The 27,361-nt window shown below is 39.9% G+C and overlaps 1 protein-coding gene and 1 long non-coding RNA gene across 2 annotated transcripts in view; one reads left to right on the forward strand and one right to left on the reverse strand.

The window, feature by feature from the left end:
* CA10 (carbonic anhydrase 10) overlaps positions 1–15,554 on the forward strand; it is a 185,834-nt gene extending 170,280 nt beyond the window's left edge. Inside the window, exons 6-10 of the mRNA XM_051798013.1 lie at positions 3,379–3,474; positions 5,134–5,206; positions 10,978–11,132; positions 13,343–13,517; positions 14,346–15,554. Coding sequence (XP_051653973.1) covers positions 3,379–3,474; positions 5,134–5,206; positions 10,978–11,132; positions 13,343–13,517; positions 14,346–14,368 — 522 coding nt within the window. The 3' untranslated portion in view covers positions 14,369–15,554. The remainder of the gene's footprint in view (positions 1–3,378; positions 3,475–5,133; positions 5,207–10,977; positions 11,133–13,342; positions 13,518–14,345) is intronic.
* The window catches only part of LOC127475834 (uncharacterized), a 103,829-nt gene that overhangs the window by 76,223 nt on the left and 245 nt on the right, over positions 1–27,361 (reverse strand). The gene's annotated exons all lie outside the window — the stretch shown is intronic.

The following is a 27,361-nucleotide window of genomic DNA, read 5'->3' on the forward strand; positions in this document are numbered from 1 at the left end:
AAATTTTGTCGGTCACACAAATTGCCCCGATCTCATACCTGTTTGTTTCCACTAAATTAATACCATAAATAACTCTTGGGTGATACGACCTTACTGCTCTTTCCAAAGGGTTTTACAAGACCTGTAAGAGCAATATTTTAACACTGGAATAGCAATTGTTGTTATTAATAGCTTTTAACTGAGCAAAATTATTTCCCTCACTGGACACCCACCATGTAGAAACTACATTTCTTTTGCTGTTTTCATTAAACTTTGGATAAACAAAAATGTATAATTTTCTTTCTTTAATGAGATCTTAGACACTTCTTACAGGGACTCTGAATCAAAACAAACATTTAACTTGTCTTCTTGGGCAATTTCATTTGCTTTTGTTCCCCGCTGTGCTGGAAACATACTTTGTGCTTGTTCTCAATCAGGTATCCCAACAGTTTATCAGGTAGCACAGCATTATACAAATATTATGGTTACAGATGAGCTGTTCCCTGCTGCCATTTACTTCATGCTTTACCTCCCTTGTCATTTACAAATCAAAATGTTTATGCACTCAATTATAGCACTTGGAGTGAGAATAAAGGGTATTCTATTACTCCCAAGAGAACTATTTACATCTGTGTGTAAAGTATTGTGATACTCTAAATTCCCTCCGTTTTGTATCACTGCATGTCTTGCTGCAGTAGAACTGACAGTGATCTAATGTTTATAAATGCACACGAGTTCTGTAATTCAGAGGGTCTTTGTCCAAGTGAAAAAATTGCAAAGACCTTGCTGAAAAAAAGTCCCTGGAATTTTTGGCACCCATCACCATCGACAGCAAAGCCTGTCCTTCTGCTTAGCCAGAGAGCCTCAGCCAAATGCCACACAGAAAATATCCCACTCCCAGCTCTGCCCAAGGATGCACAATTCAGCCGGGTGAGGGATCAAGAAACACAGCAGCACACATGGTGTGCCAAAACCAGTACAACCAGTATGATCCTGGGAGCCCAGGGCTGAGCTTTACCAAAGCACAGGCAAAGAACAGGTTATTGCCATGATAAACACACATGCACACGTGTTGGGAAGGGAGTTAGGTGTTTTCCCTGGCATGGTCAGAACATGAGCCATAATCTGAGCCCATCTCTATTATTTTGCCCCAAAGGCAGTGCCTGCCAGACTGTCACCAGCTCCTGCTCCTCCCCAGCACCACCAACCTCAAGAGGCTGAAAAGTGCTGTGCCTGCTGCTGGTCCAATGTGCACATTCTTGGGTGATGGAACAAGGGCACTTTCTGGTTTTTTCATCAGCTAAAAGAGAGTAATTAATCTTAATTCTCTTCTTCTTCCTGAGAAATAGAACTTCTGTAGCTGGAGGAAAATAAAGAGCTATCAGTTGTTCTGTGGCAAATTAATCTTAAAGGGGGAATCTTCCCGAGAAAATCAATAGCTTATAACAAGATTCAGGATAGTGTTTGAGCCCTGAAACTCAAACTAGACTCAAGGGGTACTTTCAGCATTGCAAGTCTGCTCCTGTTGTGCTTTGCTTTAAATACAATGTCATCATTTGAAAAGTGAGATTTTCACATGTGAACAATTTTAGTTACGTGGGGCTTCACATTCATGGAAGACTCCAGTGATATTTTATACAGACCACAAGCTTACAGGGATTTTAGGCACTTTAAAGAAATTATTCTCCAAAGAAGAAATTAACACTGAATTATATTTTTTTCCTGTAGTATTCTGTATTTCAGACACCTTTGTTCATTTGTACCTTTCTAAATAAGCCTGTTTCATATGAGAAACTTTGAAAATAATATCCCCTTACATGGTCAACCTTTTTGTAAAAAAAGACAAACCTAATGAATTTAACCATGGTGCCATGGAAACAGCTTTAAAATTAATTTAGGTGCAGGGAAGAAGGATACAACTCTAACACAGAGAAAGTGACAGGTTTGAGAAGAAAAAAAGTCTCTCTTCATTCCACATGGGGATCTTTGTCTGGCCTGTATGTGATTATATGTGTATACACACATACACACACATACACACACTTGAGGGGCTTTATTTCTATAAGCCCCATCAGTAAAAATGAGTTTGATACTGACCCATGGTTTTTTACCCATTCCTGCACTCAGCATTTTGGTTTGTTATATAAAATGAGTTTAGCTGATTCATTGTTATTCTGGGACTTTGTACAGAAGGAATTTTAGTCTAAAGCAGATTTCATCACTTATTTCCTTGATAATTCACAAGCTAGTTTGGTTGTCAGAGTGAAGAGTTGTACATAAAAAGAAAAATATATTACTAAACCTAAAAATTTCAGTGAGAGCACAGTCCCCAGAACTGTGATGTTATCAAAGTTCAGTAGTACCACAAAGTGATGACTAATGAGCCTTATAACCTCTCTGTGCTGTGGAGCAAATGCTCTCATTAGTTCTTCATGAGACCTTCATTTGTCCTGCATTCTGGTTGTCAGAATTCAGTAGAGAACTCCATTGGCTCCTTTGACATTTTTATTTTTTGGTTTTCATTCCAGTTTGGTTTGTTTGCTTACCTTTAAAAAATGCCAATTTCTAATTGGCATCTGAAAACTCAGATCTTTGGGTGAAATAAAGCTGACCAGCCTTTCAGCTACTTAGAAGTACTTAACTGCCTCAAGAATTCATTGAAGTTGTTAATTTTTTTATTTTTTTTTTAAATGGCTACAAATTGCAATGTAAATGGTAACAGTGTCCAGTGATCCCAGACAAGCCAAATACTGTGGTTCTGTTCTGGGTAAGACATTTACATATACAGAGAGAGAGAGAGAGAGAAGAACTGTACCTTCATAATTTAAAAGTTCCAGCAAATCATAAAACCAAAAAGCAAAAGAGAAACTGTGGGAGCTGAGGAGAAACTGGTTAACAATAATACTGTAGGAGCCTTTATAACCAAATTTGTAAAATCTGGGGCCAATGAATATTAGTATCTTGAATTCTGCAAGTGCTGGTTTTAACAGTTCCAAACCCATATCCCATATGTTTCTTCAAATATTTCAACCCCTGACTCCTCTGTGTTTGGCTTGAGGCTGAAAAGTAGAGATTACTTGGTGCCTATGGCATGTGCTGGTGGAACAGGGAAATGATGTCAACCCCTGCAGTGCAATTCATAACTGGATGTGGGTAAATTCACTTACTGGCAATTTAGAAGAAAACATGCTGGTGCTGTGCCAGCTGGAGCCAGATGGTGACTGAAATTATTAAAATCACGCGTGCTGCAAATGCCTGAAAAATCACACTGTTATAAAATACCCTCAACATGGATGGGATCTTGATACAAACCAATGGGTGTATGGAGAGTATTTACAAACACTGGATGCTGTGATTTGTTGTTGGTTCATTGTGATCTTTGACTTCCCTGTTTTCCAGGTTCAGCTGATCCACTATAACCACGAGCTGTACACGAATGTCACAGAAGCTGCAAAGAGCCCTAATGGGTTGGTGGTAGTTTCCATATTCATGAAAGTAAGTAGTCAGTGTTATTGGTTCCTAATATATAGACAGTAGGTTTCTTTTCCCTGAACTGTAAATGTAGGAGTTAGACTCTTCCTTATAGTCTAGCAATGCCTAGAGGCTCTGATCTGGAATCCAGAGGCAGCACTGTCCTGAACTGAGCACACCATCTCTGCTCCGAAGTATTTGCAATGTGAGGGAAATTAAAAGGGATAAGGGAGGAGAAAAAAAAACCCTGACATCATAAACATCACTCATAACACTGTAATGGCTATGACAAATGTTACTAGCTTTGCAGATTTAGTGTTTCTTCATGAAACGTTATTCATTCAGTTAAAAGTAAATCTCTCCCAGCAGGTTGAGGTGCTGAGCAGGAGAGAGTTTGCTCTTTGGACACAAGTTGATGTTTCAAAGTCAGCAAAATCAGTTTCTTTCATAATGTTATTTGAAACCTCTTAAACTGTCCAAACTCAAAGAACACTAAAAGTCTGACTTTTAATACCTTGCATTTCACAGAGCTAGAAAGACGTGAATTTTTGTCATCTTGTAGTCTCCATCCTGTTGCATTCAAGACATAGTTAATTCTATAACTTAGTGATCTAGCAGTGAACTCAAGACTTCATAACCTACTCAAACCTCTCTAATTACATTCAAGAAACCTTTTCTCTGATTTTATATGAAGAATGAAGTTCCCTCCTCGAAATGTTGTTAATAATCTGCCATTATGTATATGTTTAATCAGTCTAAAAAAGCATGTACTTCTGAATAAGTGCTTCATGCTGGAAGAAATAACTTCCATCATCACACCTGACATATTGGATATCTGTTACTTCCCTTTAGTACTCTAATCCCATTTCATAAAGCTCCTGACAAAACACTGACCTCAGAATTAAAATGTGCATTTCACAGAGCATATTGAATAATTAGATACAAAAGGGCAATTTTCACACAGGCCTAATATCTAAGAAAGATGTTTAGGCTACTTTTTCTTTTTTTCATCCAAAATGTATTGTATCATGACCCAACAATGTGACTCGAATTCATGAAAAGGGGAAAAATTGAAGGAAGGCTTCAAAGTAGCCTGGAAAAGAGAAGACAGAGGGAATCTTTTCAATGTCTAGAAGTATCTGAAGGGAGGGTCAGAGGATGGACCAAGCTTTGCTTGGCGCTGATGAGCAATAGGACAAGAGGAAAAGAGGGAGAACCTGATAGACAGGAAGTTCCACCTGAACATGAAGTGTTCCCTCATATGTTACCCACATGTAAAACAAAGGAAGACAGCTTTCATTTGAAATAGTCTGCTACAAGGAAATTATATTTATCAATAAATAGAAAAATAATAGAATACTATATGAAAATCCTGCCTAATTCTACCAACCACCTGCAAATCCCATCACAGCTGTTGGAGAAAAAAACCCTGTGCTCATGGTTTTATTCAGGCATCAATTTCTATTCACCCTGTTCTCCCTTCCCTATTTTGGGGGGATTTATTTTTGGATACCAACTTTCTACCAGTGTTTCTTAGAAAAACAACTAAGTAATTATTTCCTCTTCCCATAAGAGTTGGGGGGGGAAAAAAGGCAGATCCAATTTGGAGGAGTGTCAGGAGTGAGCACGGAAAGGAAATGTTTGTGAGAAGGCTTTGCCATTGTTTCATTTTCTCTTCTGTAGGTATCTGAATCATCAAATCCATTTCTAAATCGTATGCTTAACAGAGACACCATAACGAGAATAACGTATAAAAGTAAGTTTCTTTTCATTTCCTCTGGCTAACAGCTGCATGATTTCTGTATCAAATACTGGATTTAGTGATCCACTGAAACAGAAGGCACTTGGTCATGGGCAAAAGTTCCAAGTTTGCGTTGCCAGCAACTCTGCATGATAAACTCAAGAGCGGGAAAAATCCAGTTAGGTCATCACTTTATCAAGTGAATTCCAAACTTCAAAGTCTATTTTATGTCTGAAAAAGCAATAGATTAATGAAATTATGTTTGACACATACACATACTGTATTCACACAGGATGCTCAGGAGAAACTGCCCACTGTTAGCAATGAAAGGGACATGCAGAGCAGCCTGGATCATATCAAATCAAGTGTGTCTAGATGGTGCATCTTTAACTGTGGATTTAGTATTCATCAAGGTTTGCTTTTTGTACAGAAAAGTTACGACATTCCTATTCAACTATTGCTACGTTTAATGGATATAGAAAGAGGTTGTTAGCACAGCTTGTATGTTTGTTGTATTTGCATTTGGAAAGCCTTTAATTGATGATGCCCTATAATTTCATGTTAGTGTATTGACCTTGTGGTTGTCTAGAGCTTAATTAGGATAATTTAGAGAAAGTAATGAAAAATACATGTATCTCAATGCAACAAATTAAACCTCTTAATCCTGAAAATCTCATTCCCTTTGTCAAATATTCACTTGAATTCTGAACTGCCATTAAGTCAATAAGTTCAACAATACCAGAAATTAACTTTTAGAAAGTACACAGCAAACTGAAAAAACTAATAGTTGCTTGTCCTGTCCTACAACACACACACCTTCCATCCCACTGATGTTTCTCTGATTTTACCTGACAGTTAACAAATCTTGTTACATCTTTGGTCCAAATAAGACACTTTTGTAATGATAAAACTCAGTTCTCCACAGTACCTATGGAAAGACAGGCAACAGAGGGTTCCCCTCAGAATGTTTCTTCCAGATTGTTCCATCAGTGTAAAATGTCATCTTCTCTGCATGGAAGCAAGAGATTAGCTCCATTTTTCAACTGCCTGTCTTGATTCCTTGGAAAAACACAGCAATGCTGTTCTCTAAGAGCTTCCTGCCTACCAGTGCTGCCACTGCAGCATCCTGGAGACAGGACATTATTATGCTTTTTCCAGCTCTTTCACTGACAAATTCCCCATTCCCAGCTTCAACCTACGGACCAGCCAGAAGTTCCCTGACTGTTCCACTGCAGAAGTTGCTGTTCCCAGCATACAGACACTGCTGGGTCTCACACACCGAGTAAGAGAAGGCTGTTGCTCCGTGTTTCCCAGCACAGCAGCTGCACCTCACACCTTCCAGGTGTGTCACAGCCCTGTCGGTGCTCCTTGGCCCCACATGCTGCAGTGGACAGGCTGTGATTAGGGACATACAGCTCCACAGGGCAGGAAGGCACCTGCAGCATCTTTCTTCTTGCCAGTGTGAGCCTGGAACCATCACCCACAGCAGCAGCCAAGTACAGCTTCCTAATACCAAATATTTCATTGGTATGCTGCACTTACAAGAGGACACTCCTCCTCTCTGGAGCTGTCAGCATCCTACAACCCTTCATTGCTCGTTTTGTCTCCTTACAAGAAAAATGCAGTTCCCATCACACCTCATTTGGGTTTGCTAAATGAAATTTCGCATGAAGATGAACACGTAACATAAGGCTGCAAAATCAGTGATTAACTGTTTTAATTTTTAACCACTGTTTTTGGTAACAAGTTTATCTGCTAAAATGAAACCCTTTGTAGACACAATGCACATGATATTCTGCAGGGCATTGGGTTACTTACTGTAGTAACAAGTATTGACTGGGAATTTTTAGTGTAAATTGGGAACGCGAAAGTGTTATTGAAAGTAATTTTGCAGTTGTCTTGCATGATGGATTATAGCATCATTGCTGAAAACTAATTTTACCTCTTACATTGCAAGGATTTCTATTCTGCCTTTAGCTGCTGGAGCTTTTCAGGTTGTGCTTTAGGGGTCCACTCCTGAAGTCAATACTCAACACGGTGCTGACAAAATGACCAGGCCCAGTGCTCAACAGGAGCGTGGAGGGAATGATGAGTGGAGCATTGGTTCAGAGTCAGGACAGTTTATAATATAAATAGAGTACTTTTTTTAAAGAGCAGCAACAAAATTGAGAGCTGTCTTTGCTGCCACGTGAAATTTCCATGGGCAAAATGCATTACAAGGGAAATTTCTACCCTTAGATATTAATGGCTACAGTGAAGTGAAGTGGACCCCAAGGAATTTTTAAGCAGATTTTAAATGCTTATTTTATTCTGTTATCACAGCCCAAAGAATCTACTGTGAGCTGGTTGAAACAAGGGTTCTTTCAAGCATGCTTTAGTCAGAAGCTAAGTGAATATCTCTAAAGAAAAACTGCTTTGTTATTCCTCTTTAAGTGCCATTCAAGGGGATAAGTTAGCTTTCTTTCAGAACAGTTATGCTACATGAGCTTTCATCCAGTTTGCTTAATATTGGATTCCCAAAATTCCATATGAAAATTTGGGCTTGTCATTCTCCTCCAAAATACTGCCACAAGTTCAGCTAGGCAGAAAAGCTATAAAATTCTGAATTGCCTCAGATTCAGTCTTTAGTTATTTTAGAGATAATATATAAGTGAATAAAGTATTCTGATTTTAAGAGACTATCCTGAAAATCTTAACATGCAGATTTCTGGGGGGAAAAAAAATCTGGAAAAATAAAATAATAATAATTTTTCCAGGTTCATGTTTCAGTGTGTTCTCTGAAGGACTCAGTTCCTGCAGCTCCTGTCACAAGCAGTAAAGGCTCAGCACTCCCCAAGCAGATCCCCAAGGGTGTGAACACCTTGGGTGTTCAGAATGACTCCCTGTCAGCCCAGGTCCAAGAGACTGGGGAAAGCTGGTAAGCAGGGAAACTCTGCCTCAGGATTAAAAGCTGAGGATCTCTACATTCTTATCCTGTAAATCTGACATAGGTCCTTTTCTGAGTTATCATGATATGAACTTCAAAATCAAATGTCCCTTCCTTCACTCAGTAAACAACATATTCCCTGTAAGTAGTGTTGTTTTACAGAGAACATACAGAGAATTTGCTGTGAAAACTGACCCCACACGCCTGTTGCAAACCTAGGGATAAAAGGATTTCCATCGTTTGCTAAGTAAATTGTCAGAGTCAAGGCCTTTATGTAAATGAATACAAAATCTAATGAAATCTAATTTGTATAGAGAAGAGTTCATGGGTTCAGAAATCACCCTAAGGCAGCAGCAGATCAAGATAAACAGATTGTGGGCTGTAGACAGGAATGATGCTGAGAATCTAGCAAATGCTGGATGGGTTTGCTAAAAGAAGTTTATCACTGGCAAGAGATCACATGGGATGATTTTGACCATTTTGAACTACATATTTGCAATAAATATAAGACAAGACTTTGAAGTGCTGCAGTGTGGTTTTAATGCCAACCCACCAATTCTGTTTTCAGTTCTAGAATAGGAAACTTTTATCAGGATGTGGGGAAAAGGCAGATCTGTTCGTGGGGAAAGTGTTGATAACCAAATCCTTATTGTAAAGTATTTTCTCATGGAATCATCTGACTTCCCAGGGGAATATAACCTATATACAGGCATTAATAAATACTGCTTTCACTTGGACAAACTCTTGTTTCATTCACCCCTATCTTCCACTCTTCCTGAAGTGATACTTAGCTCCAGTTTTCCATTTCAATATCCCTCTTCTGTATTAATCTTCAGTTAGATTTCCATCTCCTAGTAAACATTCAGGGCAAATTCTACCTGGTTTAAATAATTTTAGCCCAACCAAAGCCACTACGACTGTGAGAAAGCAGATTTGGTCCTTGGAGGTTGCAACAATCTATTCTGCCTGACTCTGTGCCATTTGGAGCTAACACACCACTCTCCATGGTTCATAAATGATGAACAGGATGTTCATGTGGGGAAGGGAGAAGTGTGTGATGACTCATTGAAAACTGGCATAAAAAAAAAAGCATTAATTCTCTTCTGATGCAATCCTAGCAAAGTTACCAGTGCACTGCAGATGATGTTTTTAATGAATAGGACACAGGTGTATTCAGTCAGCTCTAGCTGTTCAAGCTGAGCTGCAGTTTGACTGATTTCACACTTCTGTCTAGAAAATTTGGGTTTAGAAAGACTGTCACAGGCCATGGGCCAGTGAAGACTGAGCATGTTAAAAAAGGTGACAGTCAGCCACTTACAGGCAGACACTAAGAGCACTTGCCCCTCTGCCTGAGGATCCAGCCAGCACTGCCATCACCCTCGAGCTGCAAGAACGTGGCAGAAGGGTCTGTTCCTGACCAACACCAGGGGACAGGCCAAGATTTTATTCTGTAAAATAACAAACGTGCTTAAAATATGAAATAACTGTAAGGCACTGGTCAATGAGGCAGAAAAGTTACACTCTCACCTTGACACTTTAACTGATGCTGTAGCTGCTGATATTGCTACCCCAGAACCCTGTACCATGCTGACTGCACTGTGTTAAAATAAAAAACAAGGTCACATTTGCTTTGCCTGTGTTCTTTGATTTTCTGTTGCCCAAAACAGTAGTCTGCAGTCCTTTTTTATTTTTCCATTAGACTGTAGGAGACAAGCCTTTTGCTCATCTAAGTTTTGTCCTTCAGCTATAATATGTTAAATTCAGGTTAAATTACTCTTCTTTTTTTTTTTATAAACTTCCTTTCTCTGCAAATCAAGACCAGCTCATCTTGTGCACTGAAAGGGGAAATACACCTCAACATGCAGCTTTCCTTGCCTATATTTTAGTGCTCACTCTGCAAATGAACCTAATTGAAGACAACACACACGAGTGAAAGTGTGCAAAGAGATCTCAGGAGGTTACAGCTCGTAACCACCCCAGCTTTCTCTGAGACACACACTAACAGCAGTGTATAAGCAATAAAGTATGTATATCCCAGAGTATTTCCTATGGAAGAACTCCTACAGCCTAGGATTTGGCAGGGAAATCTCAGTTTTAGTTTTGACAGCACTGCCAAAAATATTGTAGGGCCGGCATTGCCCAAGGGAAACAGTGCACGTGGGGTAGAAAAGGTTGGGGGACTTTGATGAATTTTGAAAGATAGAACCACATCTCGTTATGTTTTGGTGCATATCCACAGAGTGAATTCTGTTGCAGAGGGATACCTCGTTCATTCCCAAGGAGATTCACAATAAAAGCAGGGACCCTGGTATTTCTGGAATATTTTCCACCCCGATTTTAGCATTCTCAGTGAGCTCCCACTGCATCCACCCCCACTGTGCACATGAAAGGCCAGCAGGCTCCATCAAGCAGCTTTATTATCATGCATTAACCTTAACTTCCTCCTGTGCTAGAAGAGCAATTAAGTTTTAACACTCTTGGCCTTCCCGAGGCTTTGTGGAGCAAAAATTGTTAATCACTCCAAAATATGGAAAGTGCACATTCTCCAAAGGCTGCTGCATCTCAATCAATAACTGCAACTTCAAGAAGCTTTTAACTCCCGCTCTTAAATGAGATTCAGAGTTTCCCTGTGAATTCCTGTGCTCAACTCACAGGGGTGCAGCTCAACCCAAGCAGGATTAGTGACTTTGTGTTGCTTTTTCTTGTCCAAACTGGAGCATCCAGATGTGTACATCTGTTAAACCTCACACCTTGGTAAAACTAAAGGCCGTGTTCTGGAATAAGGATACATCAAAAGGGTTGTGTATTTTTTGGTGAAGCTTTTGTTTTACCCCAGTTGTTTTCCTTCTTTATTCTCCAGATGATGCATACTTACTACAGGGGCTTAATATTGAGGAACTTTATCCAGAGACATCTAGTTTCATTACGTATGATGGGTCAATGACAATTCCACCCTGCTATGAAACAGCAAGCTGGATAATAATGAACAAACCTGTCTACATAACAAGAATGCAGGTAAAATCATTTAAAAATTACTCAGTCTAACGTAGGTACAAAGTAATACTTTAAATATATATTCATAGCTTTACATTAAAAAATAGATTCAACCTTTTGCTGTAGGGATCTCTGCATGCATTTTATACAGTTTGTTAAAGCATTGAAGGGTTGTTTTTTTTTTTCAAAATGGAAATATTAACTGTTTAGAGCTCCATCAGTATCTTTAAGGTGGGCCCTACTGAGTGGTTTCCAGCAGTCTCTTCTGAACTAAATTATTCTGTGATGCTGTGAATAGTTATTTGGGGATTCTAGAACAACTACAGCAGTGTTGCACTAAAATAACTGAGGTTATTAATTATAATAGAGGCCATTCTTAGGTCAGAATAAATTTGTGTTGATAGTACATTAATAGGACAGTGATACAATATCTGGGGCCTCCTTGAATAAAAATCAGCTAATGCCTTCTGGTACAGAATAAAATGACAGGATAGACACAGCAAATACCTTCAGAAAAATCAGATTGATATACTGAAGTCCCTATTAGAGACAAGCTGGATAAATCATGCAAGAGAAAAGACAATTTCGCAGTCAAAATTACACTGTTGAGAAAACACACCAGTGGAAAAGTCTCAGACTGCATTTCTGTACTACTTGCTTACAATCCAAGGCCTGACATCAGAAAACAGCAAATTTAACACCAATCACAGTCTTCTTCGGAGTTTCCATCAGTGAGGTGCCTACAGAGCTGTGAGCTGAACTAAAACCTACCCTCCTGCATACCAGAACCCCAAAGGAATACTCAAACCACCATCTGCCTGCCCCAAGCATGCAGCAGAAGCAATCTGGCCTGAGAAATGAAATGAGGAACAATAAAACAACCCTAGATATCACTTTGGGATTTAGAATCATATTAACATTGTAGATAAGATGACTTTTAAAAGCCTGAGATGTTTTATTTTTGTGATATTCCTTCTGTCCAGTTTTGTCTGGATGTAGAGAAAGCACTTTGTTTCTTTTCTAAATGGGTAATTTGGGAGAAGGACACAGCTGAAGCACAGGCAAACAATGCTGAATATTCTGTACTTTTCAAACACAGGACCTGAATATTTTCCTACAAGCAACGTTTTTAGTCCCAGCCCTGATGTACAAAAAAAGGATTAGAAAATTTCTAGAGTCTGTGCCACTACCTATGGGTTATAATCTCATGATACTTACTCCTTGTCATGCTTTAATGGTTAGTTACATCCTCCATTATTAGTGCTGCAAATTGATTTCGTGGAGTAGTTACTAATTACATTGGGTACTCAGGCTGAAAAGGGAAGGCACAGCTCGAGTTTTCCCTGGAAGTTGTTAAAGATTTTCAGTATATAAAGCCCAGCTACTGGATTTCTCCATTTAAGCATTAAATGCCATAAGCAAACCTCTTAAATTGTATGCTGACATGGAAAATATTTTCTTTTTATGATTTTAAACCAAAATATTTTAAGGATTTCTCATTTACGGATTGCAGTATTTTTAACCTCTCTGGTTTTGCTTGACTTTACCCAACTAATGTGCCTTTAGCACAGTTACCATAAGAACCACTGCTGCCTGCAACCAACCACTGCTGGATACAGGGGATGACTCGAATTCCCTCTGATCTGTAAAACCATCCCCAAACGAGGCCAGAGTCTGCTGTAAGAACAATAATAGTCACAGCACAGACAATATCGTGACAAACCTGTCAAGAGACAGAGGATCTCCGTTTTTAACATCATTAATTTCATGACTCCAGCAGCAGGACTGTCAGTTTTCCTTCCATCCTGACTGCCCCTACCTGCTTCTTAAGTAACATCAACCAAAACTGTGGCTTCTCGACTGAAAGCTACACTAATAGCTACAAAACTTGGGAAATTAGCTCTTGTCATTCATAAAGTTCATTTTCCCTGCACCAGCTGCTGCCATCCAGTACTGTGGATTCCATTTGTTTCCTGCTCAGCCAAGGATACCTCATACCATTTTCATTTACTCCACACAAAACTATTTTGGTTTGAAATGGGGCTCAGAAGCAGAGGACCACAGAAGGAACAGTTTTAACTCTTTCAAACCCACCTCTGAGTACAAACTGCTGAAATTCTCTTTTGCTTTCACATATTAACTGTCCTATTTAATAGTGTCTTGTGTTGTTGTTTTTTTTACTTGCAGGAAAGACCAGCACTAACCCCCCCCTTGTTTTGTATTTTGTACAGATGCATTCTTTACGACTGCTAAGCCAGAATCAGCCATCACAGATATTTCTGAGCATGAGTGACAATTTCAGACCAGTCCAGCCTCTCAACAACCGATGTATCCGAACTAACATCAACTTTAGTTTACAGGGAAAAGATTGTCCAAACAATAGAGCACAGAAACTACAGTATAGAGGTAGGTTCTGCCTCCAGAATAACCCTTTCTATGCCTAGACTGAGCTCTTTTCTTCAAGAAATCAAAGCACATAAAGCACACAAATAAAAACACTTAAAACTCCAGATCTGGGGGAATAATGGTATCAGTCAAACATTACATGTTGGAAACAGATGAGGAAACATGCCCAGAAACATGTAGGAAACATGACAAAGAAAAAAAGTCTGGGACATCTAATGTGTTTTTAAAAGCAGATGGGACAGTTTTCTTGCCTCATTTTAAAGTCTTCTCACCTTACCAAGTGCATTTTGCTCTGTTTTGCCCACCCACAAAGGGGGATGAGCTAATCTTGGTGACAACTGATCTCAAAAGAATATATTTCACTTTAGAGGTGCACCACCCTAGCAAGCACTCAAATGGAGAAGTGTGGTGTCAGCACGATGGATATTAAACAATGAACCAACTCAGTCACCTGCAGGTAGAGCCTGACACTGCCACAGCTGCAGCTCACAACGGGGCTTTAGTGTGTCTCATGCACCTCTCAGCCTGTGCACACAGCTGTGTTGCCTGAAATAATGGTGTAAAAGTGCCTTCTCAGCATTAATATTATGGTTATGAAGGAACAGTACTGAAGGTTGGAAAAGAAAGCCCATTTTCAGCAGCGATGCAATGGCTGAGTTAAAACACTGCAAAGAAACAGTCATTCAGACTTAATTCTCTTCCAGAAAGAGGAGGGAACTGAACCTCCTGGCTTTTTAAAGACATTTTAAGTGCCTAGTACCCTGTTAAATCCAACCAGTTTCGTATTTGGAGTTTGCTGAAGCCTAATGGGTTTTGTTTCTCTTTCAGTAAATGAATGGCTCCTCAAGTAAGTAAGACAGAGCTGGCAGAACCCGTAACCTCAGTGGAATGCTGCTGCTGGGAACTGGCATCACCTGGAATGTACCAAACCTCACCCTCTGGGTTCACAACAGCACGTGCTGTGGGAAAAGAGCTGCCATGCTGGAAACTCAACTGAAAATTCATTCGTATGATCGGTGGAAATTAAAAAATTAAAAAAAAAAACACACACACAAAAAAAAAAGTAAAAAGACAGTATTACAGTAAATGTGATTACAATTTTCCTGAACTAATTTAGAGTCACAAAGAAAGACTTTTCAGCCTTTGTACATATGAAATTCTTCCTCTTTTCCCCCCCTCCCTCAATTAAAAAAGACAAAAAAAAAAGAAAGAAAAAAGGTGGCTCGGTACAGCATCAAAGTGGAGTTGTGTTCTGTGTGCCAAGTAACCCTTGGAAAGCTCTCATTATTTCACTATCATTAATGGATCCTGACAAGACAGAACAAGACTACTGTAAAGGAAACATATTTCTAGGTTATGATCTTTCTGTTAATTTAATTAAAAAAAGGGACAGACTTTGAGAGATAAGTATTGTAAATATATCACTGCAGAATATAAAGGAAATTGAAATATTTCCCTCTGTCACATATCTGTAGTAGGATTTGCCAAAATCAGAATTGATCCATTTTCTGTTTCTTGTTTTACAACAGGTCATACGTTGTGTTGGTTACTATTAACAACTCAATAAATGTGTTTAACAAATTAATTTAGTAAACTTGCTTTGATTTATTTTTTCCTTTCTGAAATAATAAGCCTCTGCTACTTGTGGCTGCATTATTTGTGTTTTTCTTTTGTTTTTTTTTTTTAACTTCCCTTTTCTTTTTGCAGCCAGTTTAAGTGAGTTAATGACAATTAGGAATGCACTTAGAGCTGGTATAACTTTAACTCCACTTTATGGTCCATCATTAACAGGAACTGGGCTCAGAAGCAGAAAGCACTTGAAACATATCTCAGTTTAAAATTGCCATTTTCCTTGCTGAAGCCATTATTGGGACAAACATTCAATCCTGTAAATTGGTGGTGGAAAGGGATATTTTTTCTTTACAGATAAAGCAGGAGCTGACCAAGTAAAAGCAAATGCCTTTTTTCTTGTTTATAATGGTCATTCACTGTGTTTGGTTACTGTCAAGAACTCAATAAATGTGTTTAACAAGTTCACATAGCTCATGTTTCACCTTCTTGCATACTGAGGGATTTTTTAATTTATTTTTTTTTTTAATCTGGAGAGGGAACAAACCTCAGGATATTCCATCCCTAATGCTCACTTTATAACCCATAACACATTGAAGTTGACAGAAAATACCAACTAATTGTTTATACCAAATGGAAGAACAGGCACTACAAGTGTGAGGGAACTGAACCACTCTAAGGCAGTTCTAGAAACACATTATTTCATCTGTGGCTGAAGAGAACAGTGCAAGCACCATCAGACAGGGAAGTCCAGAGTCTACTGCAGGAAAAGGTTTGGAAAGATCGCAGCTCCTAAAGTGAGATCATGCACGGACTGGAGTTCAGGGGACCCTCAGAGTCAGGATGTGGATGCAGATGGAAACCTGGGAAGAACCTGAAGTTGTCAACAGCTCAGTTGCTCAGTGCAAGGTGCAGAGAAGGCACCAGTGGAGGGGCTGTGACACAGGGGGGTCGTGTCTGCAGCAGGGTCAGGGTTGGTGGCCCCGGCCCAGGATCCTGGTAACACACTCACATGGTACCTGATCCTCCAGTTATTTCATTTTAAGTGTTTCAGATGAACTCCCTGGACCAGTGTAACACTGTGCAGTGATGTGGAAAATCCACAACACGACCACAGAAGTGTCACACAGCAAGTATTACACTGCAGATTAACATCGTCTAACTCTGCTGCTGAAATACAGCAAAATTGTCACCTGAGCTTCACCCAGCTGATAAAACTGAAAAAAATTGCAGGTGATGTGCATTCAGTATTTTTGAGTTGCCACAATGATCTGTAAGTTTTAAACTAGTTTCTACTACTGGTTTGGGTGGTTTGGGGTCTTTGAAGCTTCTCCCAGGTTGTAAAGTTACTGAGAGCATAAAATCCACAATGTTTCAATCTATTTTTTGGACAAATATCTGGCAGTTGTTGGTCCAAGTTTGTCAGTGACAGAAGGTAGGGAAGATAAGCCAGGCCTCCATTATAAAACTTTTAATAAGTAATAAAACCTATTTTCTATTTTACTGAAAGCTGATTGAAGGGATTTAGGGAGAGGGAGAGATATGATAGAAAGGACTAGTCCTAGGAAGGAGTCATGCTGTGCTTTGGATAAGCCTGCAATATAGGAGCCCTGCAAGCAGAAATGAAGCAATCATACAGGAACACCACAAATATATTTGTCAACATTTCCAACCCCATTTCGTGAGCTAACGAACTCTATCTTTCCATGAATTGTTTAGGTTTTTGTTCCAATCATGTAATGCAGTGGAAATAGACCAAACTAAAGCTTAGAATTAAATATTTTGCACATTCCTCCTGACATTTCAGTAGTGCTCACGTTTAGACACCTGGCTCCAGTTTTTCAAATCAGGCATGTGGCTCTGTCAGGAGACACTGAGCATCCAAAGGAAGCCACACCTTATCACAAAGCAAAGAGAAAGTAATAGCCAAGTTTCATAAGATCAGTTTTTCCTTTCATTTAATCCAAAAGAAAAAAAAATATTCCTATGCAGAAAGTAACTAAAGGAGATCTGTGGGACAAAGGCAGAAAGCAAAGACCTTCAGCACAACGGGACCTATGGATACCATGCATGTCTTTCCACCATTCTGTTCCAGCTTTAAAAGCCAAACCAGCAAGCAAACACCTCAAGGATCTGCCTAGAATCTTGGGTATTTTATTGTAAAACAAACTCCTACGAAACAAAAAAACATCCTTTCTCACCATTTAAAACATCTCACGTTTTTCCCGAGTAGATACTCTGGGAAGAGAGGGGACAAGGGAAATTGTGCTGAAAAATTGAGACCTGAGATCAAGGCACTGGGAACAATTACACTTGGAGGTGTGAAAGGTTGTACTCCCTGTTCTGATCCAAACACTCAAACACAGACAAAGAACTCAATCAAAAAGCAAAGTTGGCCAGCAAAGACCACAACAACTTAAAAAAAAAAAAAATCAGCCAAATTCTTGTTTTTATGAATAGAACTGCTTGCTCTGAGTGTCCACACACTGTTCCTCATCTTGGTCTTAAGAAATGTCAACACTAATTGCTGCTCATGTGACATTAGTTTGTCAGGCACCAGAGACACTGGGGACCCAGTGGAAAAGAGCTGCCAATACCAACATGATTTTCAGGTACTTTGGATCCAACAGCATATGTCAAACCTTTCAGAATATTTATTATAAAACAAAGAAAAAACCTGGGATAATACTTCAGAATTTTTCCTGCTTTTGGCAGATCCTGCCTTTATTTTCCCCATGTTGGTTTTAACCCTTGCTACTTCCAATATCAGCCTTCTTTTGCAAAACTCTAAGTAGCTCTAAACAATGCAGTAAAGGTTGACCCTACAGAATCACACTGCTGCCATAAAATATGAGAGTTGACAAGTCTCTTGATATTAGCTATTGCTGGAATCAACACATTTCAGCTGCCATTAAAAAAATTTAAATACTAATTTAAAAAGAGTTGGTGCATCTATTAAGTGGTGAAGACAAGCTGGATAGCAGGATATGACTGTACCCAGCACGCCAAGACCAGAAAGCAAATAAAACCCCTCCAACCTTTAAGGCATTCCTCATCATGTTAAATATCAAGGAGGAGGGGTTCATTTTTTTATTTTACTTTTTAAAGTTCTCAGGGTTAAAGTTACTGAAATTCCATCACAGTCTGAAACTAAAGCTGAAACTTCCTGTTGTTGCTTTCAGGAGCTGAACCTTCCCTGAAAGTCAAGAACTGAGAGAAAACTGTAATTAGTCAACATATTTTATTGCAAATACCAGATTTTTAGTAAAAAGGCAGATGTTTTGCACATTCTACTGTACATCACAGCTTTTGTAGTGGACACTGCCCCAAAAAATCTCAGATATTTGGTTCCTAAACTCAAATCATCACATATTTTTCAGGGACATAAGTCATAACTGCTCCACGTTTGGATTTTTTCTTTATTAGATTTTATTCCCTAGATATAGTGGTTGACAAAGCATGGAGAGTTTGCTGTAAGAGATGCTGATTTACTAGCAAATGGTTCAGCACAGTTCTCAACAGCACACCGTAAAATTATTCAAGGAGCCTGTTTGTATGGCAAAGAACAAGCACCATTTATAATGTAAAACATAATGCAGGCAAACATTTTCTGTTTCCTACAGTGTCAGGCTTCTATTCTAATAACTAAAGATGTGTCAAACACATATTCAGAGCAGAAAATGAAAAACAGGATAATAAATCTTCTAAAGACAGAAAATAACACTTAGTATTTAAATAGAGAAAAAAAAAATCCTTAGAAGATACATTAGAAAAATAGAAACAAACAAAAAAAAATGGATGTAGTTTATGAATTTATGCAGATACCCCCACCCTGTAAGGGAAGAAAGAGTTGGATTAAAAGCAAATCCAAGTGGAGCAAAGTTACAGATGAGAAGTGCTACAGTGCCCCAGAAGGAAGGTGAAGGCTGTGAACTTCAGCCTTGGCTGTTCTCAGCACAAGGAGACAGCCACCACCTCACAAAGAGATCCCATTTTCTGAGGATTCAGGTGTTTGCCCCCACAGCACATGTTCAAACGCACCAGGGTGAGGTTTGGCCTTGGTCAAGGGAAAGTGAAGCTGAGTCAAGGTCAGAACATCCTTCCCAACTCCTTGATGATTGTCCTGGATGTGCCTCCTCAAGGCTGTACTGGGTGATTTTGTGAACCCACCTCTAGGGTTCTGCAAAAAAAAAATCACAGCCTCACACTCCACTTCATTTGCTCCACACCTATGGCTTTAGTGAGACGATTTGGAAGTCCATTCTGCAAAACCAGCCTAAAGGGCTCCTGGATAAGTGCCAGATTTAATGTGCAAGGTGAGAAAATGATTGTAAACTACACATGGTAAAGAGGTGGGCACATGTCACCATGATGAGGAAACATTAATATTCAAATATGTGCTAAAAATATTATGAAGGTATGTTAAGACAACATAGAAAATCATAAGCATGACAGCAGAAAACAGAATTTGGGAGAATCACAAGGGGAAAAGATTGATCTTTTTCCCCTCTGTCCTGAATTTTCCCACTAATGATACAGCAATATAGCAGCAAGCTGATTCCAGCTTTCTGCCTCCTTTCAGGCATAATTTAAATTTGACAGCAATACGAATAGTGACAGTCTCAGACATTCATGCCAAAGTTTTGCAATACTGGAGGTTTCACTCATTAAACATTTATTTATATCTGTGTTCTATGAGCTGCAGAAAGAGATACCAAAATGGATCTCCATTGACAAACATTTCACCCAACTGCTGTCCATGTTCCTCCAACACAGATGGCCACTTGCACTAAAAACTAAATCACTGAAACTCTGCCATCCTGCAAACAGTGGCCTCTCCTGAAAGCATGTGAACTATCAAAAGCAAACATCTCCTCTGGAGATCTTAAATCATCTAGCTCAGGCTACAGACCAACAGGACTTGGGATTTTAAAAGGCTTGAGGAATCCCTACGTAATTCAGAATATAAATGATGAAGTACAGAATAATTCCAACCTTTAACTTTCAGAAATTGACTCTTCCCCCTCCCTCCTTACGTGTCACTTGTCTTACAGAGAGAGAGAGCTTCTTCATAGGGGACATTCCTGTCAGCATGGGAAACACCAGAGGACATAGTGGTTATCGAGGAATAATTTCTGTGGGGACAACAACTGAAATAACACAGCTCTGCCTTTTGGAAGGCTGATACAGCCAATGAAACAAAACATAAAGCAAAATAAAACAAACCCCCAAACTAGAGCACATGGAATTCACAGAGTCTTCTAAAATACAGGTTATTTCTGCTAAAGAGCTATCAAACTGTTTTTTCATCACACTGCACCAAGGAGGCAGCACACAGGGGCTTCAATGGCATGTGGGGCACAGCTTCACTGAGGATACACAACCTTGGTACTGGCTTTCAGCTCAGAGCCCACCCACCTCCCTCCTACCCTGTGTCATTCTGGCTCTGGCAGCTCACCCAGCTCTAATTATTAGTGTGTCTTTCAGACTCTTCTATTCCCATGTACTTTCCATGCACAGCAAAATAATTATCACCAGGACAGGGATATATTTTCCCACCAACCATTTAGAGCACCATTTTCTCATTGTCTGTTTAAACAGTAATTAGCTCTGTCTTTAAAAAGAAAAAAATAAAATTCTGAACTAGACAGAAGAGGCTGGCTCATAAAGCAGTTACAGCACTGTCTGGATTTCCATGACAGGCAAACAGCAGCTGCCTTTGCACTGAGGGTGACGTTACAGGGAAGCCACGGTGTGTGACTGTCACTCAGGGGGTTTGCTGTGCTTTTGTGTGAGTTACACCTCGCAGGAGGCTCATCTGCACGGGGCACAGCCTGAGGCTGTGAGCCAGAAAGCAAGAGAATCTCCAGCAGCCTGAGAGCCAGCCCACAGAAACACATCAAACAGCTGATCAGTGGAGCCACCACTGGGATTCACCACCTCCCCACCCCACAGAAACAACAGGGATCACACCCACTGCCACCACCAGGGCACAACACCGGGAATATCAGGCATGCCCGCTGCTGCCCTGCCCATGTACACCCAAGCTGGTTTTCATCACACAGATTTGGGCATAGAGTCAAATAATCATACAATCAGTTGGGTTGGAAGGGACCTCCAAGATCATCAAAGTCCAATCCTTGATCCAACCCCGCTGTGGTTCCCAGCCCATGGCACTGATGCCACATTCAGTCTTGTCTTAAAAACCTCCAGGGACAGAGAATCCACCACTTCCCTGGGCAGCCCATTCCAATGTCTGATCACCCTCTCTGTAAAAAATTCTTCCTAATATCTAACCTAAACCTCCCCTGGCACAGCTTAAGACCGAGCCCTCTTGTCTTGCTGATGGTTGCCTGGGAAAAGAGACCAACCCCACCTGGCTACAACCTCCTTTCAGGGAGTTGTAGAGAGTGAGGAGGTCTCCCCTGAGCCTCCTCTTCTCCAGGCTGAACAGCCCCAGCTCCCTCAGCCTCTCTTCATAGGACTTGTGCTCCAGTCCCTTCCCCAGCCTTGTTGCTTTTCTCTGGACCTGCTCCAGCCCCTCCATGTCCTTCCTGAGCTGAGGGCCCAGAGCTGGACACAGCACTCCAGGGGTGGCCTCACCAGCTCTGAGTCCTTGGACCTGTTGGCCACCCTGTTCCTGCTCCAGGCCAGGATCCATTGGCCTTCTTGGCCACCTGGGCACACTCTGGCTCATGTTCAGCTTCCTGTCCATCCAAACTCCCAGCTCCCTCCCTGCCTGGCTGCTCTCCAGCCCCTCTGTCCCAGCCTGTGGGGCTGCAGGGGGTTGTTGTGGCATCAGCCACAGCAGAGAGCAAAAGGCACAAGCTGGTTACTGCTGGCCTGTCCTGCCACCCACACCTCCAACAGGGATTGTCCCTCAGTGAGGGAGAAGCAAACCAGCTTGTTCTTCCCTCCCTCTCAGAGTGTTTGCACACACACATCAACTCTAGTTTCCAACACAGACGTGTTTCTGCCAAAGCACACACTCCTTATTCTGATGTGTGATTGTCAGTCACGACCAGTGCAACAAACCCATGTAAACAAAAGACCTGGGAAATCTGGGGCCAGGTTGGAGTTGGGAGAAGTTGTAGCCAGCAATAACTAAACTGCTTGTGCTCTATTTACAGCTCCTTGATGCTGAACTGTCATTTGGAAAGGACTGTGATTCTGCTACCCACATGAAATGGATGAAAAGGAAACATCTCAAAGACAGGAATAATGTTAAATTAATGTTAGACTGTAACAGCTTTCTTCTTTGTGAGATTTGTTTACATGATGATTGTGAATTTTTTTAATGTTTTATTACCTCTTCAATTTTAACATCTCAGAATAATAGAATCACGTTCTTTTTCCTCATACCTGTTATTTATTTCAAGTTTTATGATAAATTTTCACAAGATAATGAGAAAGTTGCTTGTTTGAGGCATTTAAGGGAAGAACATGTCCTACAAAAATGACATTAAAGTTCCTTACAGAAATGATCCCTCAAAGTTACTCTGTCAAGGAAGAAGGGAACATATTTGAGATCACCTTCATGCTTCTCAAAGACAAAAACAAAAGAAGAAACTCCTCCAAGCTTTACAGCCTTAAAAATAAATTTTCTTTTAACAGAATTTACCTGTAGTTGATTTACAAAACAGAGCACAGGAATAACGTTCTCTGCAAGCAGCACCATAAATACCGTGAAATGACTAACAAGAGACACATAGCAATGGAACCTGGTTGCTTTTATAGTCTAGGATTTGTCACTGTGAATCAGAAGGTATTGGGAAAGGGCAGTAAAGTTTGGTGAGTGATTGTGACAGGTTGGAGCTTGGCAAGGTAAGCAAGCTCTCTGAGTTTCAGGAGTGGGCATCTTATCATGACAGGTGGAAGGAAGAAAGAGAGGGGAAAAAAAACCCAGACAAGATTGACTTCAAGATGTTTCTCTTAATGAAAGTTTTCCTGTCAACAGTCATTCCAATGCTAATGTCAACATTTTTTTGGAAGAAGTAGTACCCTGTAACATTCATTAGGGATGTCATAAGCATTCCACAACATATGGTGTCTCAAATCCAATTACTTTTCTATTCGAACCATGACCTTGAATAGGTTTTTAAAGGAGGAAAGAACACAGAAACAAAGCCCCTTTTGCTTATTTGATGGCTTCGTGGCATACTACTGAAATGCAGAATTATGTCAAATTGTTTTGCTTTCTGTTTTTTTCCTAATCTAAAAAAGTTATGGAAGCTTATTTTCAAAAAAGTAGTGGTGGCGACAACTTCTTTCCGAGACTAATTGCACAGTAAAAGCACTGTCTACATAAAAAAGGGAATTTTGAAATACTTTAAGCATCCATTGGCTGGATTTCAAGTATCAATAATTTTGAAGGCTGACACTGGAGTTCTCTATATCCTGCATAGCCTGAAGTTCAAATCCCTCTCTCTGCTGTGATAATCTCACAACCCAGATGTAAGAGAGGCCCCCACTGACCAGGATTCCCTTATTCCAGCTCCCTCCTCTGTGTCATTTCTGGACATGACTCTTCCCAGTTCAATCCATGCAAGAAAAGGACAGAAGACTTCCAAGTGTTTCTAGGACTAGAATTAAGGCCCTACATCTGGTTAATTCAGGAAGCAAAAGAAACCCTTTCCTCTGTAATTTACCTTTTGAAAGCACTAACTTCACTCAAAGATTATTTGGCAATACTTTTTTGCCAGATAAAGTTTTCTTCTGTGCCCATCTTCCCCTATATTATTTTAACAAAAAGCTCCAAGGATATTTTGCTTATGTGAAGATCTAAAAATCTGACCCATTCTATGTCAAACACATTATGCCTCCAGAAAATAAGTTCTTTATAAATATAAATGATATCTGATAGAACTTCTCCTCTTGCCACAAGAATAAGGATATCACTGTGCTGCTAACACAAATCCATACAGAAATAATACTGGTATAGAAAACTTACAACTACTTGTCATGCTTCTACAAGTTCTTCCTAAACCAGATCATATTGGTACATTGTAAACACTCATGCCTTTAATGGTACAATTAAATCTAGAGCAATTACTGCAGATAGTGAAAAACTGTGGTAACTGAGCTTTGCTGAAATGTCTAAAATCATTCTTGCAGTTTAATGCATTTAAATATGTAATTATGTTTAGCATATGTCCATTTATTATGCACAGTCACTGGAAATCAAGTTCACTTTGAATATATTTTCTAATTGATATTTAGAAACACTGGTAGACAAAATAAGTGCTGGGGTCATACTAATGCAGAGAAAAATACATTAACCTAAACCTCTGTTACCCTTTTTAATGACAAGAACGTTAATTCAAGACATTCACTCATGAAAATATTCATCATTTTCCTCTTAACTTTAAAGTAACCTACAAGCTACAGAAAGATCAAATATTATTAATATTTTAGAAAAAGAAATATTGATGAAAGAAAAATCCTGGGGAAAAAAAAGAACCCAGGGTATATACCATGCAAAAAAATGGACTGAAAGAGCTGACTTGTCTCAATAGCCATCAGGATTGTTCATGGGAATAGAGCTCAACAAGAGAGGCCAACTTTTAAAATATTCCACATTTGCAGTGTTATTTATGATGTGAACTTCGCAGAACGAGGAGCTGACAAGCAGTGCAGGAGGAAATATCATCATTCATAATCAGTTTTTTGGGATTTCCCCACATCCTGGGGGCCTGGGAGATGTTTGTTCCACCAGAGGCTGTCCTTGCAACCTGTGACAAATCTCTGCCCCCTCTTAGGTCCCTGTTCACACCTAAAAAAAGGTGATAAAACCTTGGCACAACAGGGAAGGGCTGATGTAAGAACCACCCTGTGCACAATTCAGATGCTGCAGTAATGGAAGTCTTTATAAAGTTTGGGATAGATCTGCAGCACAGGCACAGCCAGATCTGTGCAATATTTCCCATCACTGTAGGGTTGGTTTTTTCAAATGATACCTCCAGTGAGAGAAACCCAATCCCAGCCAGTGCCACGAGGAACTGTTGGATCTGCCTGACCAGCAGGAACTGAGCTCTCAAACTGAGCCAGCACTCTTTAGGTAACAACTTCTAACATTTAGGTAATTATGTGAATTTTCCAGATGCCTTCAAAATTACAGACCACCCTTTCCAGATGAGTAACCAAGGCAGACTTCAATGACTAGTACAGAGCTACTCAAAAAGAGTAATTCCACCCAAATGCCAAGTTCTGTGCCTAGGTTGCACCTTCAGATTGTAATTTTCCATTTCCAGCCCATTGCACTCCTTGCATATTTTTCTCTGCATCTTCCCACTCCCTGTAGTGAACATAAAGATAAGTGCACTGAAAAGCTTGCTGAGCAAGATCAGATAGCGTAGAATATGTGTGTGTGTATATATATATAAGATACCAAAGTCTGTTTCATCCAAGCTCAGAGCAGACTTTCATAAAATCCACAAACAGCAAGATAAACAAAATATTATGAGAAAAGGAAAATGTTACTTTAAAAGCAAAAAATGTAAGGTTAGGGATTAAAAAACAAAAAGAATAGTAAAATGAAACAAGTGTTAAATAAAAACAGGAGGAACTGTTCTTGTGTCATGTGGTTCAGAATAACTGAAGTGAGACAGCAACAAATGTTTCTATTAAGATTGAATACTGGCCTTTCAGGCTGCTGTTTAATACGGGCAAAACATACAGAGGACAGAACTAACAATGTCTGACAGCAAATAGAAGAGGAACACAAATTCATGCTTAACAAGAAAACCAGTGGAAGTGATATGACTCACCTTAATTAACAATACTTTTAAGAAATACTCAATGTCTGCACAGTTTTTAGAGGTAGGAGGTGATTTGTCTGAGGGGGACAGGAATACAGAAACATGAGTGCCTGATGTATTGTGAAACAAAGACATCTCTTCTTCAGCTCCTGCATCATCTTTCACTGTGCTCAAGAGCCGTTGCCATGAGACAAATGTTGCTGGATTTTTTTTTTTTTGCATGCATTTGGAGGCCCAAGTTCAGCAGTGATTGATTTTTGATGGTGACTCTACAGAGACCACACAATATGCCAGTGCAAAAACAAATTACAGAGCAACACTTACCGAAGAACCAAAAGTGTGAAGCACCACAGAATACCTCACCATTTTGTTTAACTAAAGCTCTACAGCCTGACCATGATGTAATTGTAGGACAGCGCTATCCTACCCTATGTAGTAACACTCCTCCCCAAATCCCTAAACATTGTTTTTATTTTCTTTGTTATTTATTGCATCCTTTAACTGGACAAGACTGAGAAGGCCTTTTCTCACAAACTGTCACAATTGCTTTAGTTTTTATTTTCTGTCAGCAGCTGTGCAATAACTGTTGTTGCCCAAGGTTGAAATTCATGCCCTAGCATTTTATAGCAGTAGAAGTGGTAACTCCTTTCTCCCAGAGGCATCCCAGCACCCCAGAAATATCTGCATTTGATCCCACTGGGAAAAAAAGTCTCTCTAAGTGGTTACCATTTTGTGCTTCTTAAAATGGAAAAGAGATACAGAAATTCAAAATTTAGGGGCTATGAGAGAATACTGTCAGTCCACCTGGAAATGGTAACGAGAAAAACTGGCATTAAGGCCCAAGACACTCCACGCAAACCTGCTGTGTACCTACAAATGCATCAGAAACCAGCTAAAATTAATGCATCTGATCACACACACTGCTGTCACTCTTGTTAACAAATGAAAAATAACACAGAATCTTGTCACTGGCATATCCCATATCACTGAAACCTCACCAGCTGATACCCAGGACACTGCACTGCCCCATCCCTTCCATCCACCTGGTACATTCATAAACCTGGAAAAGGACACAGAAGTCCTCCATTCACCTTCTCCACTAACATCAAATGCAAGGGAGGCAACACAAGCAAGACCTTAATTTAATTTCATTCGACACTTGAAACTAGAGCCAAAGCCAGCACAATGCTTATATTCATTTATAAAGTATCAGAGATGGGCGGATAATTTCAGGAGTAAAGACATTAAAAGCCTCTTGAGCTGGGACCAGCCAGTGCTCTCAGGGGCTGAGTTACAGGCAATGCTTCAAACCTGGTGTCACCTTCTTCCCTCACATTTTCATGGGGTATCTGTGGTCTTATTCAGGTAAGACAGTCAAATCCTAGGCCAAGCCTTTCTTTTGGAAGGCCCCAAAGAGCAAAGACATCATAACCTACTCATCACCATTCATGAAGCACTCCCCAGTTCCCACCAAGAGGGTGCAGCAGGGATCCTGATTTGACCACAGAGTCTCATGAA

The sequence above is a fragment of the Manacus candei genome, unplaced genomic scaffold (genome assembly GCF_025592945.1).
Source record: "Manacus candei isolate 608988 ecotype Guabito, Panama unplaced genomic scaffold, ASM2559294v1 h1tg000047l, whole genome shotgun sequence".
NCBI classification, from domain to species: Eukaryota; Metazoa; Chordata; class Aves; order Passeriformes; family Pipridae; genus Manacus; species Manacus candei.